Source organism: Magnolia sinica, chromosome 4 (genome assembly GCF_029962835.1).
Source record: "Magnolia sinica isolate HGM2019 chromosome 4, MsV1, whole genome shotgun sequence".
In the NCBI taxonomy this organism is placed as follows: Eukaryota; Viridiplantae; Streptophyta; class Magnoliopsida; order Magnoliales; family Magnoliaceae; genus Magnolia; species Magnolia sinica.
Genome location: NC_080576.1, coordinates 13,306,057 through 13,333,236, shown reverse-complemented (window position 1 = coordinate 13,333,236; position 27,180 = coordinate 13,306,057). Strand labels below are relative to the sequence as shown.

At 40.0% G+C, this 27,180-nt stretch overlaps 1 protein-coding gene across 8 annotated transcripts; it reads right to left on the bottom strand.

Moving 5' to 3' along the window:
- Positions 1-23,942, bottom strand: LOC131242485 (thioredoxin-like 4, chloroplastic). 8 transcript variants are annotated; one of them, XR_009169645.1, is made up of 4 exons: positions 15,847-17,063; positions 15,492-15,545; positions 5,591-5,790; positions 1-375 (listed from the first exon to the last, which is right to left on the bottom strand). XR_009169645.1 is itself a non-coding variant. In XM_058241163.1 (4 exons), the coding sequence occupies exons 2-4, from the start codon at positions 16,333-16,335 to the stop codon at positions 253-255; spliced, it is 666 nt and encodes a 221-aa protein (XP_058097146.1). In that variant the 5' UTR covers positions 16,336-16,532; positions 23,811-23,942; the 3' UTR covers positions 1-252. The 8 variants fall into 8 exon arrangements, 7 of the variants coding, with proteins under 7 accessions (XP_058097146.1, XP_058097149.1, XP_058097151.1 ...); XM_058241163.1 differs by lacking the exon at positions 5,591-5,790 and adding an exon at positions 23,811-23,942 and having other exon boundaries at positions 15,847-16,532; XM_058241166.1 differs by lacking the exon at positions 5,591-5,790 and adding an exon at positions 23,811-23,917 and having other exon boundaries at positions 15,847-16,529.
- Between the last annotated feature and the right edge of the window lie 3,238 nt (positions 23,943-27,180).

Sequence of the window (27,180 nt, the reverse complement as noted above, 5' to 3'; positions counted from 1 at the left end):
TAAATGAGAAGATGGGTATTCATTACCGTTGCTTAAGAGTCTAATGGTACCATTGGCTCAGATACAAAGCTTTCAAATCATATTTTCATTCTCCAAATATTACAAGTTGGATGAATTACAAAAAATAGACTTCTATGCATAACAATAGATATCGAGGCATATTAACTCCAAGCATTGAAGTCAATGGGGGCTGTCTCTATCCTTATCCAAATGCGAGACGTATTTCCACATACGGTGAATAAAGAGTGCAATCTACAAGTCTTCAGGAGTAAGCCCAGTATATTTCAGAATGGCAGCTACAATCCTCTCCTTGTCTCTGGTTGGAAATGCTTCCAACAGGACTCCATTCTTGTAAAAGTGGAAGAGGGGTACTGACTGCATTAGTTGAAATATATGTTTGAGTAAGCATTAAGAAACAGAAAATAATAGCTTATTAGTCTATTTGCTGAAACAATCAAACAAAAAGAGTTAGTACCTGTTATAATATCTTGGGTTTCTACTCTCTTTTTTTTTTTCTTTGTCGAAAAGAAAGGAACAGTTTTTGGCTCTCTTTTTTTCAATTTTATTGAGGCTGAATTTCCTAGTCGATGCAAATAGGGAAATTCCCTGTTTGATATCCAATTGGCACATATGGGACCGATGGTTGGTTTATCCAAGCCATTGGCCTGATGTAACCCATCATAAATGAACCATGCTAAAAAATCTCCCAAAGTGGGAGAGACGAACCATCAAATCTGTTTTCTCCATTGAATGTGGACTGTTGGTGCATTTTTTTATTATACATGTATTTACATGCCAACAAGGGAAAGGTTAGAGTTGATCAAATGAAGAGTTTCTGGGTATGGTTCATCCATGACAGGGGCCACCAGATCAATGGATTGTATAAACTATGGGCCCCGCATGTACAGATTAGGTATAAAATAGGGAAGTTCTCTATTCCCATCAAATAGGAACCTTGGCCTTTTTCAAATTATGAAAAAGGGAGAACATTGTTAGTCATGCCTTTTCGGCTCTTTTTCAATTTATGAAAATGGGAGAACATTTTTAGTCATGCCTTTTCGGCTTAGCTGTAGTAAACTCTAAACAGATGGGAATTATAACACTAGAGACCCAAGGACAACAGGAAGCCTTAAAAAGCATATCCGTGTTAAATGCTTCCAAAGTGACCATTTATAAGCATAACTCATGCGGTGGTGTAAGTTTGGCAAGGATAAGTACAATAGCATAGAACGCCAAAAGGCCTGTTCTATTTAAATTCCAGAGGATACATTGTTTCATTGTTAAATGACAACCACTCTAAAAGCATGGAGATAGAAGGGAACATAAACTCAAATGACATCGGAGATCATAAATAGTTTTAATAGGATTAGGATATCTAAAGTGAAAGAAGCTTTGAGAAAGATGAAAAGAGGCCGAACATGTACGATCGATCAAAGAAAATGACAAATGAATGAAGGAAAAACACTATGGTACCTTTTCTTCTTTTTTTTCTTTTTTCTTTTTTCTTTTTTTTTTTTAAAGAGAAGAATTTCATTCATAAGTCAAGATATACAGAATTGACATTTGGGCCGCCTCAGGAAAAAAGGACCTGAGAGCGGCCTATCGTAAAAAGGGAAGCAAGCGACGAAAACCGGACATGACACATCCCCTAAGGAAATCCCTGGCGAATCGCACCGAGGCCGAGTCTGTCCAAGAAAAGACATCCCCGGACGTGTCTTGGAAGAAGAGAAGGTTGCCGAATCAAAGAGTTCACCTGGGAGGAGCTAGCCAACCGAGCCATAGCGTCAGCTGGTTCGTTCCCTTCTCGATAAATATGAGAAAATATGGCTTGACTTGCTATAGCAACTACCTGGATGCAGGATATCCAATAAGACCATTTCCAACTGTGTGTGACATTTCCATTCAAAAAATCTACGACTAGGCTAGAATCCGATTCCACTACAATTTGAAGATAGCCAAACCGGGAACACAGCTGAAGACCCTCATAGATAGCCCTCAATTCGGCATAAACATTGGAAGCCAAGCCAAAGGCAGAGGAGAACGCAAAGATGAGGGCACCCCTTACATCCCTGCAGATACCACCCCCGCCAGATGGCCCTAGGTTTCCTCTAGCCGAACCATCAACATTAAGCTTAATCCAACACTATGGTACCTTATTTATAAGAATAAAGGAGACATATACAGCTAACTATCATGTTAAATTTATGAGCCTATTGTGAAACTTTGGGAGAGAGTGATTGAGCAAAACTAGGGCATGAGATTAATGTATCAGAAAATCAGTTTGGTTTCATGCCTGGAAGATCTATCACTAAATTCATCTTCCTATTTAGTCAATTGATGGAGAAATATAGGGAGATGAGGAAGGATCTCCACATGGTCTTCACTGGTATAGAGAAAGCATATAATACGGTCCCTACAGAGTTGATCTGATGGGTGTTGGGAAAAAAAAAAAAAGAGAGGACTTTCTAGAGATTATATTAACATGATACAAGAGAGCGGTAACAAATGTGAGGACCACTAGTGGAGAGACAAGTTCCCAATTACGGCTTGCACCAAGGGTCATCATTGAGCATGTACCTTTTCACATTGGACGGGTTAACAAGGCATTTGTAGAAAGAGATCCTATGATATATGTGTTTGCGGATGACATAGCATTGATTGACAAGGCGTGGGGGGCATAAATAGAAAGAGCTAGATTTATGGAGGGGTGCTTTAGAATCTAAAGGATTTAAAATCATTCAGACTAAAATAGAGTATACGGAGTACAATTTTAGTAGCAATTTGAGTGAAAAATGAGGAATTAGTTAAGTTTGTGAACCAAGAAGTTTCCCAAATGATCACTTTCAATACCTTGGGTCAATAATTTATGAGAGTGGAGAGATTTAGAAGGATGTTGCCCATAGAATTCAACCTGGGTGGAAGAAACGGCGATGTGCCTCTGGAGTTTTATGTGATCATGGTGTACCATTTAACTTGAAAGGGAAAATTTTATAGGATAGCTATAAGACCAGCCTTGCTTTATGGCACCGAATGTTGGGCAGTTAAGGAACAACATGTTCATAAGATGAGTGTAGCTAAAATGAGGATGTTGAGATAGATGAGTGGTAAGACAGGGAAGAATAGAATTAGAAATGAAAGCATTCAAGAGAACTTAGGAGACACTAATAGGTAATAAGATGAGGGAATGTAGACTTAGATGGTTTGATCATGTGCAACAGAGACAAGAACTGCGCCGGATAGGAGTGAGTTGGTACAAGTTGAAGGCCCTAAAAGGGCAAGGTGAAGGCCCAAAAGGACATGAATGGAAGTAGTGAGAAAAGACTCAATGACCTATGGTCTAACTAAAGGTATGGCCCTTGACATAGTAGAATGGTGGAACACAATAAGCAAGCTTCCTAAATAAGTAGGGTTTAGATCTTCTTCTTCTTCTTTTTTGTTGTTGTGTGCGTGTGGGTGAGTGAGTGGGGCGTTGAGGTGATGGGGTGTGGGGCCAGTGCCTCTCCAACAAAGTAAGCAGGCTCGATCCCAGAGCCATGCCTAGGGAGAGCAGGAACACATCAAACTTGGCTACCAAGCTGGGTAAGGGTTCCATCTTTAACATGCATTGGACCAAATCTTAGAGGCATATGAGTTTAAATTTATCCATGTGGAATGGGATTCATACCAACCATCTTCTTCTCGTTTCTAAACATACAGATACAGTGTAAACTACCAACATCATCAGGCCATTGACCAAACACGCCTTTGATTATATTACATTAGGCTGCATTTGGATGGACAACTGATTTGAACCGTGAACATTCAATTCAAGAGAGGAAATGACAAATTTATGATGTTTCCCCGTGCTCATAATGAGGAAGCGACCCTGAAATTGCAGTTATGATCTTTTTTAGATGAATTTTGAAGAACAATCACGACGATTGTGTACTTCAAGGTTGGAACACTCAATTGAATCTTCTCCCCCTCTGCTCCCTGCAGGGTTGAGTAAAGATCTCTTACTATAATTCAATTACTGGCTGGCCAAGCAGATATTGGGGAACTACAGCTTGCCTCCATCTGCTTAGCTTACGGGAAACTAATTAGGGTGCATTTGGTTCCCACTTCAGCAGAGGACTTCTGTTCAGGACTTCATTGCCGTCATCTTCTTAATGGAACATGACTCTTAAGTAACCTGATGAACTGATTGGGTGTAAATACTCTAGAAGTGATGCTAGGCTTGCTTTCAAATTGATTATCATAAAAATGTCAAATTAACAATTTGGACCATGCATCTCATGGGACGCTTCCATCTTATCACTAATGACTTCCAACGATCATTTTGGTAAGATCATCCTAACCATTCAATTAGTTGGTCAACAAAATGGACAATCCAAATTATGAATGACCCAAAAATCCAATCATAGATCCAGACAGTCCATCACAAGGTTCCAACCTTTGATTCCTCATACATCTCTAATCACTTTGGTATGATGACCCCATTTGGTTAGGATAAGGCTTTGGACGACAATGACGACAACATATAGACTATCGATATTGTGGACCTGACCTCTAGTTCCCTGTTTCCTCTCAAGAATCACTTTGATCTTATGATCTGAGCTATCTAATCAACGGTCTAAATCTTTATTAGAAGACACCACCTAATCATGTACTGGGACTGCCCATCCAAGGGGCCCCACCTCTGATTTCTCATTCCGCACTTTGATTTGTTATTCACTATTCCTTTCAAGAGTAGTTTTGCTTTGATAATCCTAGCCGTCCAATCAATGGCCAAACAAATGGACAGTCCAGATCCTTTATGACGAATAACCATTTCATCATTAATCTGAACTATCCATCTTGTGAGTCCCACTTCTAATTTAATGTTCTTAAGAATCACTTTGATGGGAAGACCCAGCCACTCGATCAATGCCAGGTAAAATGGATGATTTACGTATCATTTATGAAAGAAAGGCTAATCAATGATCTAGACCACCCATATTATAGTCCCCACCTCTTATATTGTGCCTCTCTTGAATCACTTTGATTTAATGATCTTAAACTCTCTTCTTCTTTTTTTACGACACAGGGTTAATGATCTTAAACATGTGATCATTTGCCAACAAAATGGACAGTATATATCATTCATGACAAAACATGTGCGGATCTGGAATGTCCATCTTGCGAGCCACACCTTTATTTCCTGCTATTCTCAAGCATAACTTTGATAGGATGATCCTAGCCATCCGATCAATGGCCAACAAAATGTCGGTCTAGACATTTGATGACAAAAGAGGTGTAATCACAAATTTGTGCCATCCATTAAGTGGGCCCACCTCTGATTCCCTGCCTCTTCACAATCACTTCAATCCAACAAAAGTGATTAATCATGCCTGGGGGTAATCCATCTTGCCAGCCGACCTTTGATTTCAGGTGCCTCTATTCAATCAGTCTGATTTAATCAGTCTGTATGAGAAGCGCTTACCAGACAAAATAGGTCTGAACTACTCCCGGTGAAGTAGGGTCGTCTCTCTGAAATGTTACTACCAAACAGTTAACAAAACTACTTTCCTGGTGTAGCTAGAAGTGCTTTTATTCGCTGAATCAGACTCACCCTTAGATCCCTGGCTTGTCTTAGGTCTCCTGTCTCTGTTATTGATTTGGAGAGGGTGTGCCTGCCAATGAATGCTGCCAGCTTGTGAAGAAGTGGCTTCAGACGGGCATGGCCCCTATTAAGTTGTGGACTTGATGAAGTCCGACATGCTGATGGAGGAGAAGTGGAAAGCATGCTTCTAGCATCTGTCACAGTGTCTCCTACCAATAATCACAGGAGAAGCTTATGAAAATGTTTGGGGACTTGGATGTATATCATGTGTCTCTCTCTTAGGAATACATGTAGGAGCAGCAGGTTGGCGTTTGTGAGATACTAATATTTTGATGAGGCCCAAAAGGAGATTCATGAGATGGATGGAAAGAAAAGGGAGAATTACTCAAGTCAGAAGTTTGAAGGAGGAAGAAGGCAGAAAGAGGAAGAACATTTGATTCTTGCCCATGAAGGAAGGAGGGAATATGGGGTTTCAAAAAATATGAGATTAACCCACCTTCAATGGTTCAGTGAGGAGGAGAATCATTTTCTGATGTCCTTTTTTTTTGGTAGAATTCTATGGGGAGATACAAAATAGTGGAATTGAAAGTTTAAAGAGATGCGGGAATCAATGAGACTATTGTGAAAGAACCGGGGAGCTCCAGAATAGCATGGTAGGTGATAGCAACTCTCTAATCATTAAAGAGAATAAAGAGGGGACTTCATCTTTCCCTTTTATTTAAAGTGGAAGTCATCATAGTGTATTCTTGTTAAATAGCTTTCTCTTTACATTCTCATTGGGGAAGGAAATGGCGGCACTCGCTAAGGACCATGGTTTTGAAAACAATCACCAAAAAGCCATATTGGCCTCACTGTTGCATGATGCAATAATTAGCATACTGGAAAAAAGAAAAGGGGGCCATATTGGCCAATACGGGGCTGATACACCTGATAAAACCATAAAGTTTCTCTTTTGTTTTTGTTTTGTTTTGTTTCTTCTTCTTTTTCCTTTTTTTCACTTTTTTCGTTGTTTCAAATGTAAATGAACTCTTAGAAACTTATCTTAGACTACACATAGGCCTATTTTGGGAATCGAAACACAAGATTTGAGTGAGATTCGACAAATCAAAGCCAAACGGGGAGAAAATCAAGAAAAGGGGTAAATCATTTTTTTTTTCTTTTTTTTCATCTGTTTTTTCCCTATTTCAATGAAATGGGGGCACAATCAACCAAATCATGTTTGATTTATGTTCTATTAGCACCTAGATGGTTGACTTTCAGCAGGTCAAGTCGAGAGACAACATTCTCATCAAAGAATGGTCTGATACACCATTTAACACGTGTTGAAAAAAAAAATTTATAGGTTCCAGTGTTTTACACTCTCTCCTATTTTTCCAAATAATTTTTGAAGTTTTTTTGGGCAAAAAAAAAAAAAATCAGCCGATATGGTCCAATAAGTCCCTTATCATATCACTTTTTGGCCCCAGTTCAAAACCTTGCTAACGATCCTAAGACTCACCAACCATTTTCCATCCATAATATGGAACCATGGCTCCCTTTCAATGTGGTTACAAACAAAAATGGATTTGGACATATGATGCTCCAGTCAATGCTCAAATTGATTTGATGCTATTGACCTACATTTCTCCATGGGAAGGTATTGGAGTTGGATGATTCATCTTCGAAGAACCATTTCTTTCTTTTGTAAGAGTTAGAATTCTTGACTCTGCTACAAGTTTTAGACAAGTGGTTGATTTAAAGGTTTATGGCCAATCCTTTCTATTGTTTGTCCAATCAAAGCTCTGAAACGAAAACCATCCTGACCGTAGGGAGTTTGGAGAAGATGATGGAAATGGTAGCATCTTAAGAGGGGAAGCAGTCTTCAGTCAGACGGTTCAGCTGGAAAAACAATGGCTGGGCTGGTCTAGAAACCAAGGTATGATACGGGCCATAACAGTCATTACAGTCTCTCTCTTTTCTTTTCTTTGTATGGGAAAAAAAAACCTGCATCGGCCCCACAACAGATTGTTACGAGGCCATTACGGGGGGTGTAACAGGCCGTTACGGGAGTTGTAATGGCCATTATGAGGCCAATATGGGTTGTTTTTTTCTGTAATGGCCGTTACGTGACCACGTTACATAACAGTTTTTCCATACCTTGCTAGATACGCAAGAGAATGATCTAGGGCTCTCCTGGCAACAGTGGAGGTCTACATGGATCTGAGGGTACTTATGTGGTGCCTATATGTATTAGAGTCAAATAGGCTCCCTTGAGCATGGTCAAGGGCTGTCCGAGTTCTAGACTTATTCATTTCAACTCTGGAAGTGGATAATTGAGGGTATTTGGTTGTTTCGTTCGATAGCATGACACCTCAACATAGCCTGTCTAAACTATAGACTCTAGACTGTCAGAAAAGACTACCAGTGAGGCAGGTAAAAACCCGAAGGATACCATGTGCCTCATGGAATGTCTAGTGGTTAAAATGGAGCTATAGAATCTATACTGCATTAGGTCAATTGCTTAGCTCAGGCAAAGAGATGAATCATAATTTTATGCCTAACTCACTGCAGTCCTTGAGCCCATATACAAAATTTCAAAGAACATTAGAGGAAAGGCAGTAGATCCAGTGGGTTTCTCATCAGTGGAGAACATGGAGGAATTTTGTGAAGATCACACCAACAAGAGCTTCAATGGCTGGACCAGGAGAGTGGGAACCGATCACCAATTCATCAGGACAATAACACGGGCCAAACAGATATATGAATACAAAATGCAAGATGGCTCAAGATTTTAACAATATAAATTTGAGGCAAATGACTGATATAACCAGTGGTGGTGGGCACATCACTGAACCTACGCAAAAGAAGGCGTGAACAGACTTGCAGTCGTGAGGAGAATCAGCTCAATAGTGTAACAATGGCATCAAAGATCTATAGGATAGACATGGTGGGGTTATTCCATTTGTTGTGTTGGACAAGGAGGGAAACTGTATTGGAGAAGGCCAAAAGGCTATTCATTAGGCCCAATGTGTTGATGAAGGTAAGGCAGGTAGTACATTGATTGGGGTGGCCAATGGTTCCACTCTTCCAAATGACTCAGGCCAGGCAACAATTGATGAGGAATTCTCGTGGGTTCAAAGAGATCTTGAGAAAATCGCACAGTTGATTGGGGTGGATGTAAATGTGGAGGAAGAAAACTCTAGAGCCATCCTCAAAATAATTGAAGCCAAGAAGTATAAGAAATGAGGAATATGACATGGTACTTTTTGCTACGTTGGAAGATTTGGAAGTAAAGGAACAACAAAATTTTTGAGGTCCAGATCTCTTCCGAAATGCTGACCAAGAAAATTAAAGGATTGATCATTGAATGGACAACAGTTTCTTAGAAATTCTATGGAATGTCGGTGGCATAGATTTGGAATGAATGGTACAGCCTTGTGCGGTAGTGTTTGGGTCCCTTGCTCTAGTTAAATATTTCATTTAACTGCAGGAGTCTAGCAATTGCTCTGCTTTTTATATTGTTGGAACTTTCGCATGCTTTGAGTTGTTATTTGGAACTTTGGGTCTGCTTCTAGTAATATATTTGTCGTTAATTCATCATCACAATCTAAGCCTTGTCCCAATTTAAAAATAAAAATAAAAATTGCTTACAAAAATTTTGGGAAGTGTCTTTGAGAAAGGAGTTGAGGGAATTACGAAAAGTAGCTTCAACCATCAATTACAATAACCCAGAAGGATGCAAAGGGGAGGGAAGGGATGACAACCAACTGGCAATCATTTCAAAATGAGAATTGCATAATGGAATGTAACAAGCATGAGAAGTGAGTAGCAGAAACTACAAATCAAGGATCTAATTCACATTACAAGATTGATGTTCTGGTGTTTCAGGAAACAAAGAAGGAACCTAGCAATGCCTCAGAGGTGCGTCCTATTTGGAGCATAATTAACAAAACATTGCGGGAAAATGATACGGGAAATATTCACACTTAATTTGGTTTCGATCCTTACAGAAACAATCGAAAAGTTAGTCAAAGAAGCGGGAACGCCAAAAAACATAGAATGAAAAGTATGGGTTTAATACAGATTCTACAAAAAAAAAAAAAAAATGGAGCAAAAAAGAAAAAAAGATCGCATATGCACACACGTGTGATGCACAAAAAATGTTAAAATACAAAGCTTCAATTAAAATAGTTAGAGTTTCTATGTGCATGAATAATAACTAAAGTTGTACACAAACCGAGTCAGCTTGATTAACTTGCTCAACTCGGTTCAATAAAGCTCAACTCGACTCAACTCGAAACTAGGTTTGGGTAGAGTCGAGCTAATTTTGGGGGCCTCGAAAAAATTTGAGCCGAGTTCGAGTGGGACCGAGCTCGACTCAACTCGGCTTGGTCCTTGGCTCGAATCCAACTTGGTTTGACTTGGATTGGGTTCGACTCGTTTGACTGGGCATAAATACCCGGTCGGTCGTGTAGAACCCTAATTTCAAAAAACAACCCCCCCCCCCCCCCCTCCAACTGAACCCTAACCCACCACCCCACCCATTTCTCTCTCCCTCTCTCTATCCGAAGTTCCAACCAATTCCTCCAATCCGAGGAGCACTGAGCCCTCTCTCTCTCTCTCTCTCTCTCTCTCTCTCTCTCTCTATTTGCCCCCTCCTCCGAACTCAACTCAAGCTAGCCCGACCCACTGACCAAACCGGGCTGAGCTAGATAGTCAAGCTCGAGTACCGAGCCGAGCCAAGTTCGAGAGTTGTGCCAAACTCAACTCAGTTATACTCATGTACAGTTCTAATAATAACATACATTCTTTGGTACCCTCTAGTCCTTCCTTTCCAAGTGATCCCTACATAAAATAAAATTAATCCTCTCCATTATATTTTACCACCTTCCGTTCAATTCTCTCAAGTGATGACGACAATGAATGTCTTTAAATCATCCTGAGAGAGAGAGAGAGAGAGAGAGAGAGAGAGAGAGAGAGAAGTTCTTTTTTTTCTCAAGAAAAAAGGAGTTCAATTCGGTTTTCCCAAAAGAAAGATTTTTTTTTTAAGGCAATAAAGGAAAAATATATATTATGAGCTCCAAGATGGTGCAAAAGCTACAAACCAAATAGAAAACAAAAACATCCCTAAAAAGGCAAAGAACAATCATTTAACTCATCTACAAGAAGCCCACTTTGCTACATTTAACAAATCCCTACTAAGGACCCACTTCCTTGAGTTGCTCTCATTTCAAAAGCACCTCCTATTCCTTTCTCTCCAAATTGCCCAAAGGCCAACCAGTAGGCCTAACCTCCAAAAGGCCCTAGCTTGCTTCCAACTACTAGCTTTTTGCCATGCCATGATGATGTAGAGCAGGTCGCGGATAATTTCATGGCCAAGATAGATCAGAAAAGGCCCGATCGGAAACAGAGATGATCCAGACCGTCAGAAATTAAAACTAACATATCTTGCAAACTGGAATGAGTTATCGGACATGCCATATATGATTTTGGGGTAGGACGAGCTACTTTAGCCACCCAACCCAGCCATGCCAGGTTACCCATGCCGAATTTGCGATATTCCACCAGATCGACGGTCGAAATCCTTGTTTGTTTTCGTTTTTACTATTTTTCGTAAGTTTTAATTTGATTATAACTCTCCATACGTTGGGCTTTAAGAGTTATGTCCAACACAAAAATTGCTTAGAAAAATTAGGGGAACGTCATGGTTCGGCCAAATAGGGCACTTACTATTTTTGGCCAAAAACCATGCGCACTAGTAGGAATCATGACCGTCTAGAAATAGTAAGTTTACTATTTATAGTAAGTCGTGATTTCTAGGAGTTTTAGTTATAGAACTTATAGTATGATTCCCAAACTTCTTCTAAGGCTTAGTATCCTTATTTAAAGGGTTGTAAACTTGTTTATTTGGATCGTCAGCAATTTACGAATTTCTAGAAATTATTTTCTATTTTCTTCTTTTCCTTGTGGATTCGAGATATCTCTGTGAGGAGTCCAGAGAAGTTCCGTGGATTTGGAATGGTTATCCCTTGAGGAAGACGGTGCTCGACCTCATCACGTTCATCCCTACGTCACATGAGCAGCTCTTCAATAGAATTTGGCATAACGTAATCCATATTAAAGGTACTGAGAACACCGGTCCACACACCGCGTGTGAATTGACAGTGGATAAAGCTGATTGACCAATTTGGCATGCGACATACACATGATGCATACATTAGGGATCATCATTGAGTGCTTCTAAGGATTATCCATAGTTAGTTCCTTACCAACTAACCATCTGAAGGCCACCACCTTCAAGGAAGCTCCATAAGACCACACGTCTTGTCTTCCCCAACTCATTGCCCTTCTTTTGTACTTGCAGGTCATAATAGAAGGAATGAACCAACAAGGCATTTGACTTATCCTTACGCCAAACCATTCTATCTTCCTCTCCTCCCAACGAGCAACACAATCGGATACGATCTAACAACGATACAAACTCCCCACCTCTTCATTGAGAAGTGATCTGCGAAAGGGGGGACCAAATTACTAGCTCCCCGATGTAAGAGAAACACTACGCCACCTTGATATTGCTTCCGTAGATAGTTGAGCCATACACGGAAACTTTGCTTGTAGAGATCAACGTCAATCTACACATCTTCCCATGACTAAAACTTTTTCCCCATTGACAAAGGGAAGGGAAAAAAGCAACACCCTTAAAGAACTTATCCTTAACAAAAGATGCCCCTTTCCAAATGGACAAAGATCCATACAAAGAGGACTTTGTAGTACTTCACCCTCCATCCTTGCATCCAAACTTGTCATCCATGACCTCCCTCTATAGTGCTCCTTCCTCTGCTCCAAACCTCCATAACCACTTCCCTAAGAGAGCTAGATTTGTCGGCTTTAAATCCCTTATGTCAATTTCTCCTTCTTCATACAACTTACACACCTCCCTCAACCTAAAAAATGGAACTTATTCTTCTCTTCGAACCCCTACCATAGGAATTCCTACCTCAATCTTCCTTGTCAGCATCGTTATAAGGCTTTTTTTTTGCTTTTTTGGAAAGGTAACACTACCGGGGATTGAACCTTGTATCACTCACACAAACTACAATGTCTCTACCAGCTCTTCTAATGATCTAGAGATACCGCCTTTGAGGATTTGAATACTGACATAAGTAATCTGGCAAGTTCGAGAGGCTAATTTTATGAGACTAATTCGGCCTCCTAGGGATAGGCATAAGCCCTTCCACCGAGGAAATTTTCTTCCAAACCCTTCCACAACTCTATTCCACACATAAAGAGGCAAACCGAGGGCCTCGCATCCAAAGATCCTCACCAACTGCTCAACCTCCAACGTGGGTAGATGAATAGCCAGCATCTTGCTTTTAACAATGTTAGCTTTCAACCCCAACACCGCTTTAAAACACCTAATGAGTTTATCCACCATACTAGTCTCCTTATCACAAAACAAAACCATGTCGTCAGTGAACTGAAGATGGGAGATTGGAGAACCTGACCTTCCAACAGTGAACCCACAAAAAAGACCAACCTCATGCCCACGATCTAGCATTCTACACAGAGCTTCAGCAACCACAACAACTAGGAACGGAGGTAACATGTCTCTTTACTTGATGCCTCTCAAACTTCAAAAGAAACCTTTCAAAGACCCATTGATCAACATTGAGAAGCTAACACACCCCCTTATCCCTGCTTGCTCCCACATCCAACCCAGCTAAGCATGTAGTCAAAGAAATCTCGGTCAACGTGCTCATAGGCTTCTCAATATTCAATTTAGAAGAAATGCCTTTTGCCCCTCTCTTATACCTTGAATCCGTGCACTCATGAGCTATAAGTGGACTATCCAGAATTTGACGGCCCATCACAAAGGTTGCTTGGTTCTTAAATATGGCGCTTGGAAAAACTATCTTGAGTCTAAAGGCTAAGACTTTGGCAAGGATCTTATATGGCCCCCTAATGAGATCGATAGGTCTGAAATCCCTCGAGCTTTTCACACCTGACACCTTCGGAATGATAACTATAAAGGATGCCTCGAGAATGAACTTTTCCTAATGATCTTTTGAAATACACGAAGTTTAAACATCAAAGGATCGGGTGAGGCAGTGATGGCATCTATTAAGGTGTTTCTTTCTGAATGGGTAGCTCTTATAAAAGTTGAGGATGTTTGTATTGTCTGATCTAGGGTTATAATCCCTATGGGCTCCTTTCTTTGTATTTTTTTCACATCTTGTTTTTGCCAGCAGGCCTTTTTTAAAAATTTTGCATTATCCTTCAAAAATAATAATAATAATAATAAAGCAAATATATAATTTTTTTACTTTCCTTCAAAAAAATGTGAGTTATCTTCTTCAAAAAATACAAGGTTTAAACAGATTCTTGATAACTGTGATTGGATGAGGGTCGATGTGAGTGAGATTTTGTTAGTGGCCAGGTAGATCCGGAGGAATCTTAGTAGTGGAATTCAAATGTGTTCTTGAAGATGACTAGTTAGGTCAACTGTCATTAACCATGATATTCAAAATGACAAGTGGGAGTTCTACCGGTGCCTTATGGTAGTAAATGACTCAGGTCAGTAGGATGTGCCATGGTACAAAATGGGCGATTTCAACCTAGTAAGGTTTTCCGTGAGAAGATAGGAGGATCCCATGTGATGGCCACTATGCGCATTTTGCAGATTTCGTTGATAGACAGTTGGTGGGATGTGCCATGGTGCAAAATGTGGGCCTTCTAAAAGTGGCCACAGAATCCTCTACAGTAGCCTCCAAATCTTATGGCAGGTTGGTGGAATGGTGCATGTTCACTTATTGGCAACTCCTCTAGGAGCTGTCTTCACAAGCTCATATTGGTTGGATCAGAACAACAGGATATCCCACAGCAAGGTGAATTGCCTAAAGCATAATGTCATCCAGGTGTAGAACATAATAGAATATTCAAGGGTGGATAAGCTGGTACTTGGCTTTTCTAAGGTTTTGTTAAGGAATAATTGGAATAGGTAATTAAATATCTGTCTTGATTCCCTGGGATGTGGATAGGTAGACCCAGCCCCCAATGAGTTTCAACAGAAGCTCCTTTGGGTAGCCAGGGATGGCAGTCGGGGGATTATTCAGAATCCACCTTGGGGGTGTGTATTCAAGCATAGTCAGGACCCATTGGGCAGCACATTTACTATAAGGTTGAAGCATGTGGGTCGCTTCAGGGTATCTGTTTATATCAAGGTATTTAGGATGGCCCTTTTCTTATCGAGGGAGACTCCTCCAATGTTCTCCAGCAGGTTTCCTCCAGAAAGTCCCATTGGAAATTGGCCAATATTGTGGAAGAAATTTTAGATAAGTAAGACTACAGTATTGAAGCTCACCTATTTTCATGTGTACGAGGAGGTAGATTTGGATGTGGATGTTTTTGTTTTTGTAGAGAGGGGTTAGGCCAGGATTCATTCTTGTGCTACGATGTGTTGTTGCATCTTTTGTTGTGTGGGCAGCTGCAGGCCCGTTGTCTTGTGGTCAAATTCTCATCAAGAAGAAAAACTGAGTTAGGTTTCCTCCAAAACATCATTTTCCACATTTATATTATCTAAGCAATGAGTAAACTTATCAGGAACCCTAATCCCCCAACTTTCATTTGGATTCAGGAAGATCATGGGGAACATTTAGACCAAAATTCATATGGATAGTTTGAAGAGTTTAAACTTAAAGATAAAGTTGCAATTTGCAACCATAAAACATGAGTGATGACAACAGAAGCTACAGTTCTGGCCACAAGTAGCTAGGAGCACAGATGCTGATGTTCTCTATGATGCAATGCACATAAAGTACGCAAAACACTGAGTCCTCCATCTTCATGGTTGTATGTGTCCTTACAATAAATGCTGCAGATTTACCAACCAAAACTCAAGTTGCAAGTAAAAGCTAGTTTCAAGAAAACTTACCTTGACCCTTAGTCTTTCAGCCACCTCAGACTGCTCATCATACTCATCAATAACCTGCAGTGGTTCATGGAAGCAAAACCTTAAGACCTTTTCACTAGTTAATGAGAAGTGTAACTATGGCCCACTAAGTGAGTGTCTAGAAGTATGTCAGGAACAAACCAAAAGTTGATTTACAGGTGCTTCCAAACACTACATGAACGCAAAGTTCCTTTCAAAAATATTATTTCAAGTGTTCAACTGTCAGGCAGGTATGGTATGTGATGCACGGCATAAAATACTATATTAATGCAACTAAAGCGGGCGTACCACGAAACAAACAAAAATGCACATTCAGGAATGATCAAACATTGCTTACATTATGCTTCAAGAAGATAACTGGGGCTTCATGATCGCCAGATCGTTTGCATAGTTTTGCAAATCCCTGCTCTATATACTTGCAGCTTCCACATGAAGTCCGATAGAAATCTACCACAACTAAGGAATCTGTTTCTTTAGACCTCTCCAGAATTTTACAGAATTCCTTGTCAGTCTTGAATTCTCTAACACATTCAACTGGACAAAGTTCGTCATCCTCATCGGCATCTGATAATTCTCCTTCATTTTCGTACGATGTACTTTTGAAATCTGAAGCTTGAATGCTGCAATGTGTTTTTACCCTGTCCAGCTTCACACTCCTTAATATTGAAGGGATTTTCGCCCTTAACAGCCAAAATCTAATATGGTTTTGACACGCTGCATCCAGCAAGCTGGGAAGTGCACAGACGACTCTTGAATCATGCAGTCCATCTGTGATTTTTGTAACATTGAAAGAGGCCCTCCGGTATAGTGAACTCTGCCTTTGCATGGCAAGAAAGAAAATAGCCTCGGCGGCTAAATGAATTTTCCGATAAATGGGATGTACGGATGTGCACCAGGATAAAGAACGTGCAGCATAAAGATTCAGATAAAATATTTTCCGCTATTGCATTCTGAAAATAAGCACTCAATCATAGGATTTCTTTTTTTTTGTTTTGTTTTAATATGAGCAGTTCATTTCATCTGCTGCATAGAACAAAACATATAACCATAAAAGATAGAAACAGCCAAAAATAAAACAAGCAGAAAATGAAAATTAGGAAGGTGAACTTTGGATGGTGTGTCTTTTGAACAAAAGAAGTGTAAAGGCCAAGTGGGCAAGTTCTCTTTTTGTTTCAAACAAGAGACTACCTTATTTGGAACTTAGTTTGTAGATGTGAGGCCCATGGTTGTCTAGCCAAGCCATTGATCTGACGGCCCCCATCATGGACAGACCATTCCCAGAATATCCTCTCAAATGGTCAACTCTAACCTTCCCATTGTTGGCATGCATCTAAATAGTTAAAAATATATGCATGAGCATACCAGATTCAATGGAGGAAAAACCAAAGTTTTGATGGCTAGGATCTTCCAATTTGGGAGATTTGGAGGGAATGGTTCGTCCATGATAGGGGCTGTCAGATCAATGGCTTGGATAGAGCAACCATGGCCCCCACATCTACAAATAAAATTCCATGTTCGCAACGAATAGAGAACATTGTTTCAAGAAGTGTAAGATAATTATATAAAATAAAATTTTAAAAAAAAAAAAAAACCACTAAAAAGTAACATGGAATGAAGAGGACAGAGATAATGGCTTGAACTGAAAGAAAAGCCCTATTACATGATGTAGCTGCACTGGCTTTTCTAATATTATAAAATCAAAGACGGAGAAACCATCAATTGCACTAGAGATACGTAACAAGGTTGTTCCATTTCCCAAAAATTTGATGTGCCCACATTTTTTTTTGTAGTTAAAGGAGTTTTTGGATGAATAAAAACTAAAACGTGGATATGTAAAAGTAACCTGGAATCCTCGGGAAATGAAAAACTATGGATTTCAATTTCCTTCCGTTATTTGTTTTGGATTCCAATATTATATGGATTCCACATACGGTCACTTCAACTGGTCTTCTCTGCCTCAGAAATCGATTCAAAGCCTTCTTTGGGAGAAATGAATGTCCATAGCTTTTCAAGGACAATATAAGAAATGCAAATCAGTCGACCATGCTACTTCCTTTTCCCAAACTTTAGAGAATGTGGGCTTCTCATGGAAACCAATTTCATCTCCATGGATTTACATGATTCCACATATGATCACTTCAACCGGTCTTCTATGCCTCGCAAGTTGATTTAATGCCTTCTTTGGGAGACATGAAAGTCCATAGTTTTTTGAGGAAAATATAAGAAATGCAAATTGGTCACCCATGCTTCTTCGTTTTACCCAAATGTGAACTTCTCACGAAAACCAATTTCATCTACATGGATTTCCACAATTCCACATACGGTCACTTCAATCGGTCTTCTGATACATACCATCACCAGCATACAACACAGTGTCACCCAGCTGACAGGGCACCGTCATCAACTACCATTCCGAATTTTCAGCAATTTGTGTTGATCGAGCGCCTTTAATATGTTGTAGAGAGAGCATTTTTCGGCTCGACCAGAGCCTGTCTAGGTTCAACCCAAAATTCCCGAATTAGACCATTTGCTCGTTGTGATGTTTTGTGCAATTTCAATTCAACACTTCGTCCGACCGAGGAATGTCTGTTTTGTCCAATCCAACTGATCGGAATGCGTAAGTGCAGGTTTTGTTTCCTAATCTTATACGGGGGTATTTAAGTACCTTAGTAATTACGATTAGGGTAATGAGCAGAACGTTTATTAAAGGGTTTTGAAGGGAGCTAGGGTTTTCTACTGTAAGTTGTTCCATCTCTTGTAACTTTCTGATTATAGTGGATTGATCGTTACTTTGTGCCGTGGTTTTTTCCCGTAAGGGTTTTCCTCGTAAAAATCTCGTGTGTGTTCTCTGTAGTTGCTTGGATTTTTTTTTCCCTCTATTGCATTTTTTGATTTGATTTGAGGTTGCTTCCGCGCCCAACAAGTGGTATCAGAGAGGGTCGGGGTATTAGGTTAAATACGAAAACATCGCATCGAAGGGATCGAATGTGAACTTCGAGACAGAGAAGTTCACAGGTAAAAATAATTTTGAATTATGGAGGTTGAAGATGAAAACCCTCCTAATTTAGCAAGGGTTGCAGTATGCACTCATTTGGAAAGCGAACATCCGGAATCTATGAAGGAAGATGATTGGGATGAACTTGATCAAAGGATGATTAGCACAATTCAATTGTGCTTGGCCGATGAAGTACTTGATAATATCATCGATGAAACGACTACCCCGAGCATATGGACGAAGATGGAGAGCATCTACATGACGAAATCGCTCATCAATTGTCTATATCTGAAGAGAGAGTTTTATACTCTAAAGATGGCATAAGGGTCAGATCTGTCTAAGCACATTAGTAATGTCTTCAACAAGATGGTTTGCAAGTTAACAAGTGTGGAAGTGGAGATTAATGAAGAAGACAAAGCACTAATTTTATTGACATCTTTCCCGAAGTCCAACAAGTCTATGGTTAATACTATATGCTATGGTAGGTATATCTTAGACGTCGAGACCGTTATATCATCCCTTTAGTCAAAGCAGTTGAGAACGAAGAGCGGAAGCAAATGTACTTCTGCGGATACATTGTTTGCTCGAGGAAGACCGTCTAAGCTAGAGAATGGGAAGTTGCGATCTACATCCAAGTCGAAAGGCAAAGGCAAGTTGAAGTGTTGGAATTGTCATAGGGTGAGACATATGAAGGACTATCAATATCCCAAAACTCAGAAGGAGGAGAAATCAAATGATTCACTGAATGAAGCCAATTCAACAAAATCAGGTGAAGGATCAGGTGGTTATGACGTTTTGTCAGTGTCCAGGACATCGATAACTTCTATCAAGAGTGGATTTTGGATACAAGGGCATCACACCATGTGTCCCCATGGGAGTTGGTTCACCACATATAGCGATTATGGTGGTGGCCTAGTTCTCATGGGCAATAATCATGCCTGTAAAATGGTCGGAATTGGTTGGACATGGAGCATACTCTGACCGATGTGAGGCACGTTCCGGATTTGAAGAAGAATTTGATCTCTCCACGAGCTCTAAATGCACTAGGATGCAAGTTCGCTAGTTATAAAAGTATCCTGAAAGTTTCAAAATGGGCATTCATAGTTATGAAAGCACAGAGTGAAAATCTTTACAAGTTGATTGGGAATACTATATCGAGTAGAGTTGCAGTGTCTGTAGCGGAATCCACATCGGCACGTTTGTGGCATGCCCACCTAAGCCACATGAGCGAGCAATATATGAAGGTACTTCTCAATCGTCAGTTAATTCCTAGTTTTAAAATTTTTGACTTAAATATATATATATATATATGAGCATTACATATATGGGAAACAATCAAGGTTAAGCTTTAAAACTAGAAAACATGTTAGTAAAAGTCGGCTGGATTATGTGCATTTGGATGTTTGGGGGGTCATTGACTATTGTTTCTGGATAAGGGTCGTCATTCTTTGTTAAATTCATTAATGACTTCTCTGGAAAGATTTGGGTTTATTGTTTGAAACATAAATCTGATGTATTTGTCACTTTCAAGACCTAAAAAGTGATAGCTGAAAAATAGTTGGGGCAGAAAGTGAAAATTATGAGGACAGATAATGGCAGAGAATTTACTTCAAGGGAGTTTAATCAATATTGTAAGAATGAGGAGATAGTGAGGCACAACACACTGAGGCATACACTAGGGCAGAATGGTGTGGTTAAACGTGTGAACCAGGCTCTTTTAAAAAGGGCTCGGAGTATGTTGAGTAATTCAGGGTTGGGCAAGAAGTTATGGGTTAAGGCCGTCTATACGGCTTGCTATTTAATAAATCAATCTCCATCTATAGTTATCGATTATGAAATTCTAGAAGAAATATGGAGTAATCAGGTAGTTGATTACTCAGGGCTGCAAATATTTGGTTGTGATGCTTACTCTCACATACCGTTAGCTGAGAGAGATAAGCTAGACCAAAGGGCTAAGAAGTGTACTTTTGTCGTCTATGGCAATGGGGTGAAAGGACACAAATTGTATGATCGGGTTTCACGGAAAATCATATTTAGCCGGGACGTTAAGTTTGATAAAAGTTCCTTGTTTCAGAAGGATGAGCACAAGGAAACGGAAAAATTAGTAATTAATGTTGAAACGGACAAAGGCGAAACACTTAAAGAACTTGAGCCATGAGCAAAGGTACAGCAAGAGTTGGAGCCACCACCTGTCAGGAGAAATCAACATAAGATTGCAGGTTACCGTTAAGATAAAGGGATGACTCAAATGTTGCATTTGCTCATTACAGATGAGGGGGGTCTGTTTACTATTCAGGAAGCACTTGAAGATAGAGATGCAAAGAAATGGATGCCAGCGATGCATGATGAGATGGACTCTCTATACAAAAATGAAATGTCAGAGCTAATGGAGCTGCCCGTTGACCGAAAAGCGATCAGGTGCAAGTGGATTTACCATAAGAAACTGGATAGGTATAAGGCAAGATTGGTAACGAAGGGATATACTCAAAAGGAGAGTGTCGACTTCGGTGAGATATTTACGCCAATGGTAAAGCAAGTATCTATCATATTTATATTGCCTTTGCTTGCCCAATATAATTTGGAACTGGAACAATTAGATGTGAAAATTGCATTTCTACATGAGGAACTAGATGAGCAGATCAACAAGCAACTTGAAGGATTCGAAGTGTAGGGAAAGGAGAATTTGGTTTGCAAGTTAAAGAGGTTGTTGTACGGACTAAAACAGTCGCCTAGGCAATGGTACAAAAAATTTGATTCTCTTATGATGAGCCGGTGGCTTATCAGAAGCGAATTCGATCATTATGTCTATTTTAAATCACTGAGTGGCAAGGAATTCATTATTCTTGTGTTATATATATATGATATGCCTGCCATCAACCATAGCATGTCTGAAATCAATATATTGAAGGCTCAGTTATCCAGGACATTTAAGATGAAATATCCGGGGGTTGCAAAGAGGATTCTAGACATCGATATATACAGAGACAGGAAAAGGAGCAGGCGATGGTTGTCTTAGACGGAATATCTTAAGAAGGTTGTAGTCAAGTTTGTACCAGAAAAGGAAAAACTAGTTAGCACACCCTACGCTGCTCGCTTTCGGCTTTCTTCAAGTTTATGTTCTACATAAGATGATGAAAAGCAGTATATATCTCATGTGCCTTACTCAAGTGTGGTTGGCAGTCTTATGTATGCCATGGTCTGTACCAGACCAGGTATTTCACATACGGTTGGTGTTGTGAGCAGATACATATCAAACCTCGGCAAACAATATTGGGAAGCAATAAAATGGTTACTTCATTACATACAAGGTACGATGAACTACATCTTAGTTTTCGAAAATTCTGAAGAGAAACTTGAAGGCTATGTGAATCCAGACTATGTAGGGAATGTGGATAATAGAAGGTTGACTTCTGGTTACTCGTTTGTGTTAGCAGGTGGAGCTATCAATTGAATGTCAAAGCTTCATTTTGTGGTTGCACTTTCCACAACCAAAGCTAAATATATGGCAGTGATAAAAGCATTCAAGGAAATTGTTTGGTTGAAATGGATGATGAATGAGTTGAGGCTTCAACAAGAAGTCGTGCATGTGCATTGTGAGTTTGTGACAGCGAGAGCACAATCAATTTGGCGACGAACTCGGTGTATCACTCACGGACTAAACACATTGATGTTCATCAGCATTTTACCTGGCAGATGCTAGAGAAATGAGATGTTACTCTTGAGAAGATTCACACCAGCGTAAATACAATAGACATGCTTATGAAGGTTGTTCCTTCAAAGAAATTCAAATTTTGCTCGACTTCTCCGGGCTTGGCAAAGAAGAAATAAAGACGAAGTGTACACAAGAAGCGATGATGATGGTGTTACTATTGAAGATAATTAGAGATGATGATAGCAACTTGAAGCGGTGGAGCTGGATGATTAAAGCCACGGTGGATATTGTTGATCGAGTGCCTTTAATCTGTTGTAGAGAGGGCATTTTTCAACTCGATCGAAGCATGTCTTAGTTCGACCGAAATTTTCTAAATTAGACCCTTTGCTCGCTATGATGTTTTGCACATTTTCAGTTTGACACTCGATCCGACCGAGGAATGTTAGTTTTGTCCGGTCCAACCGAAGGTTATATCTAGCCCGACTGATCGGAATGCGTTAGTGCGGGTTTTGTTTCCTAATCTTATACGAGGGTATATAAGTACTTTAGTGATTATGATTAGGGTAATGAGCAGAACGTTTATTGAAGGGTTTTGAAGGGAGATAGGGTTTTCTACTGTAAGTTGTTCCATCTATTGTGACTTTCTGATTATAGTGGATTGATTGTCTGTTTGTGCTGTGGTTTTTTCCTGCAAGAGTTTTCCATGTAAAAATCTCGTGTGTGTTATATGTGGTTGCTTGTATTTTTTTTCTTTCTCTATTGCATTGTTTGATTTCATCAGAGGTTGCTTCCGCCCCCAACAATTTGTTCAAAATAAAGGAGTTATGCGGTTAGCAAAAATAAAGGAGTTGATATTCTCCTTATCTCATTTTAGCATTAGAAATAGCTAATGTTATTTGAATTTTAAATTATTGGTATTATTTGAAATTTGAATTATTATAATTAAATAGAGTGGAGAATGTAATAAAAAAAAAAATTAGAAAAAAAAAAAAAAAATGCAATTGCTTAAGGAGGTTGACCACCCTCAAAGTGGCCTTATTTTCTATCTTTTCTTCTTAATTTAATTCTATTAACCACACGGTGTTTTCTGACTCGGGCATTGTATCATCTTCCCTGCCTCGGAAGTTAATTTAACGCCTTCTTTGGGAGAAATGAATGTCCATAGTTTTCGAGGAAAATATAAGAATTTCAAATTGGTCGCCCATGCTACTTTTTTCCCAAACTTTAGAGAAAGCCGACTATTCATGGAAACCAATTTCATCTCCACGGATTTCCACGTTATCAAACAACCCCAAATGTTCATCTTGGCAGAATTCATTGGCACATTAGTAGCTATTATTCATTCACCAAAGAAAAAAAAAAAATCAAGTATACAATGTATGATGAATCCAACGAGTTGTAGAGAAGAGACTGATTTTCATTCAACGGCAGAGATAGGTCAGCCCGCCGGCGACATCGATGACCACTGGATAGGAGGGATCCACCGTGGATTGCACATGGACCCCAAATCAACACGATCGGATAATCAAAGCCAGCCTATTAAGGCCATCGAGAATCTACAGTAAGAGCGAAACTGATCTTACCGTCCGATTTTTCAGGTCCATGGCCGAACGGCTTTGATCATCCGTTGAAAGAGAGAGAGAGAGATGCATACCTGCTTGAAGGAGATTTGTGTGGGCTTTTGGTCGATCAAAGGAGAAGGACGAACCAACACCTGACTAAGGGACTGTTGAGTTTGTTTTGCCTCTGTCGCGACTGAGAACCCAGCGTGTGTCGCCACATACTGGGGCCCACAAGCTCGGATGGTCCGATGATTTGAACCTTCCATGTTTTAGATATTAACTTAGGTAAGCTATCTGCCTATAATCACACTTCAGTAATGATCACTGCCTCTGATTTTTAGAGGTGATTGCCAGCCATTGTTCTAAATTCATCCCAGTAGGCTGTCAGGGCCGGGCCTCGGGTAGTCTCGGCCCAGTTTTGAACTGTTTTGGGCTGGGCCTATTCAAACTTCTGTTTTTAGGCCCGACTCGGCCCATTGACACCCCTAGTCTCAATTATCTTTTTAGCATAAGTTTCATGTGGTGGATCGTATAGAATAGAGTAGACAATATTGACGGTTCTGATCATAGGATCACTCAGCATCTAGGCCCAGTGGACGCGACATACGCTGGATTCTGAGTCGCGACGCGGTGGAGATTAAAAAGAAATCTGATTGCACTGTTACGGATAAATCCTGTCTGCTGACGTGAGAAATGATCAATACAACTAGTTGGATGATAAGCTACTGTCCAACCACAAAATAAGTGAGGAGTTGTCAAGACCTAGTGACATCCGACCGTTCAAAAGGTTTGGAAAAATCAAGATGATTCTCTCATATTCTGGACCACACATTGAAAGAAGAAGAAATCCGACGATCTGATCCAAAGCGAACTCATCTGCATGATAGGATTTTTTAATCAATTAATTTTTGATGCGGTAGAAACGTTTTAAACGGATAGATTTAGTAAATACTGGACAGGTTACAGTTTCTCTAGTTGGACCGTAACTTACCAGGTCCAGCTACTTGTACGTGAGCATCCCTTGCCATCACGAACTTTTGAGAAATTGACCACTCTAATCCCGCCTTTTAACCAGCGTCTTTCCTGTACCATCTCAAACTTACATCCCAGTCTAAACCTCTCACATGCCGATGTACTAATTTGTGGACGAAAATACCCCTAGGTGGGGTGTACACGAATCGAGCTAGTTCAATTAGCTCCCTCAACTCAACTCGAAAAAGCTCAATTTGACTTGGTTTGAAACTGAGTTCGAGCCGAGTCGAGCTGATTTTTTGGGCTCAAAAATGAGTTCAAGCCGAGTTCGAGCGGGCTCAGCTCGACTCAGCTTGGATCGAATCCAATTCGAATCGAACTCGAATCAAATCCAGCTCGAATCGAAGTAGTTCAGTGACTTGGTTATTTTGCCATGATGTTGCTCACCAACTATTTGATAAAATGACTCAACAAAATGTGGCTGGTGGCAAGGAAGGTTTTGTTGGCTGGTGGCAAGGTAGCAAAGAAGGTTTAGTTGGTGGCAAGGAAGGTATGTACATGTAACAAATACATTTTTCTCTTTGTTTTTTTTTTTTAAAGTTATTTAGAAGGTGTTTGAGAAAATACCTGTAAAACAATTGCCTCTTTTTATAAAACAGTGGAATTTTGAAGTTATAGTTAAGGTGTTTGTGGAACTGCCTCAATGGTGAACTCAGCTCGATCTTGGCTCGAACTCGGCCCGAGCTGGCACGAGTTGTTGACCGAACTGAGTTGAGCTAGCCAGTCAGGCTCGAGGACTGAGCCGAGCCGAGTTCAAGCTGAGGTCAGCCACTATTCAGGCCGAGTCTAGCTGAGGCCGGCTCGGTTCAACTCGATTTTCACCCTACCTGAAAGGTTTAGACTGAGAGTAAGTTTGGGAGCGTTTGAATAAGACACCAGGTAAAAGGTAGCATTTACGATGGTCAATTTCTCATGAACTTTTGAGTGGAAGCATACGAGGCATGGCGCGGGGCATTGCCTGGTGTATGTGGGTTTTCAATTCTGGTAGGTGGGACCCATGTTTCTGTGATCCACACTGTTGTTCTGTTGAATCCAGGAGCAGATGAACCATGCCTCAAAAAAGAAACTAGATTGAAATATTTCCGCCGTTAGATGAGGTCAATTGCAGCATTTGTCTTTTTCTATCTGTTTGTGGGCCACGGATCGGAAGGCTAGGATGGTTTCTCGTCGAGAAGATTTTGGCGAAGGTACATCCACCGTAGGACACGTCACAGGATAGACCAGCTTAACGGAGGTGGTCTGCTTTTCAGCTTGTGGAAGTTAGGCTATGTGATTGAAGTAGTTCAGTATTGATTGTAGTATCAAGGACAGGAGTATATGGTCTCGTTTTGGTTGAACGTGGACCGTTGCCATTTGATTTGTTAGGACTTAAGATGAAAAGCCGTTCACCCCGTCTCCAGCAATCGAAGGATAAGCGTCCATTTCCTGAACACAGTTCAAGTGATTGTTGTTTGTATTCGTTTTTGGCACCCCTGTGTGGTCCAATGAGTAATGACACACTATCACATTTTGATAAAATGCGCTAAATAATCATATCAAGAATATTCAAAACAAATAGTTGAGGAGACGCCAACCGTCAGTCATACCACATCGAGTAAGTGATTTCAATAGACGCAGATTTCTTGCGAAAGGATGCTGGGTGGAGCCCACTGGGAGATTTACCTTGTTCATCCGTTTTGAGAGCCCATTTTTGGATATGAGGTAAAAAATTAGGTGGATCCAAAACTCAAGTGGGCCACATGAGATGGAAATTTGGGGAAAGAAATACCTACTGTTGAAACTTTCTTGGGCTCCACCTTGATATTTATATGCCATCCAAAACCTTTATAAGGTCATTACCATTGGATTAAGTGAAAATATAAACAAGTTAACCTGACACAAAGCTTTTATGGTCATAAGAATGTTTTAACGGTTCTTATTAAATCCTCGTTATTTCCTCTTGTATGTCCCACTTTAGTTTTGGATCCACCTCATTTTTGATCAAATGTCTTAAAATGAGATCTCAAGACGGATGAACGGGATAAATTTCCTACAAACATCATGGTGGGCCCCACCTAGCATCCTTGTGCAGAAACTTCATGCGAAAGGCTTTCTCATTAATTCCACGTGTACATTTGAGATAGAGCATTAAATGATGGAAATTTATCAAAAGTACCCTATGTAAAGAGTAAGAATCTCATTAGTTTACTATAAGTCTCTCTCTTAGAGCATTAAATGCTAGAATTCGAAGATTTATATCTTATCATTAAATGCTATAGTTTTGTCCAAAGTAACTCTTTAGCCACTTTTTATTATGGAATTTCAAAAATATGATGACTTGGAATGCATGATGTGGAGTGAGAATCTCTCTTATACATGTGGCCATACGTGATAGGTTATCCTAATGTATAATAATCGATAAAAAATTTATAGCTGAATGTCCACATCTTT

What these genes read in the sequence shown, in the direction of transcription:
- LOC131242485 (XM_058241163.1), bottom strand. Translation starts at nt 16,335, where the DNA reads ATGCAAAGGCAGAGTTCACTATACCGGAGGGCCTCTTTCAATGTTACA. An exon ending in TTATCTTCTTGAAGCATAAT is followed by an intron (nt 15,546 to 15,846) that starts GTAAGCAATGTT and finishes GAACCACTGCAG; the next exon opens with GTTATTGATGAGTATGATGA. An exon ending in CTGAAAGACTAAGGGTCAAG is followed by an intron (nt 376 to 15,491) that starts GTAAGTTTTCTT and finishes CAACTAATGCAG; the next exon opens with TCAGTACCCCTCTTCCACTT.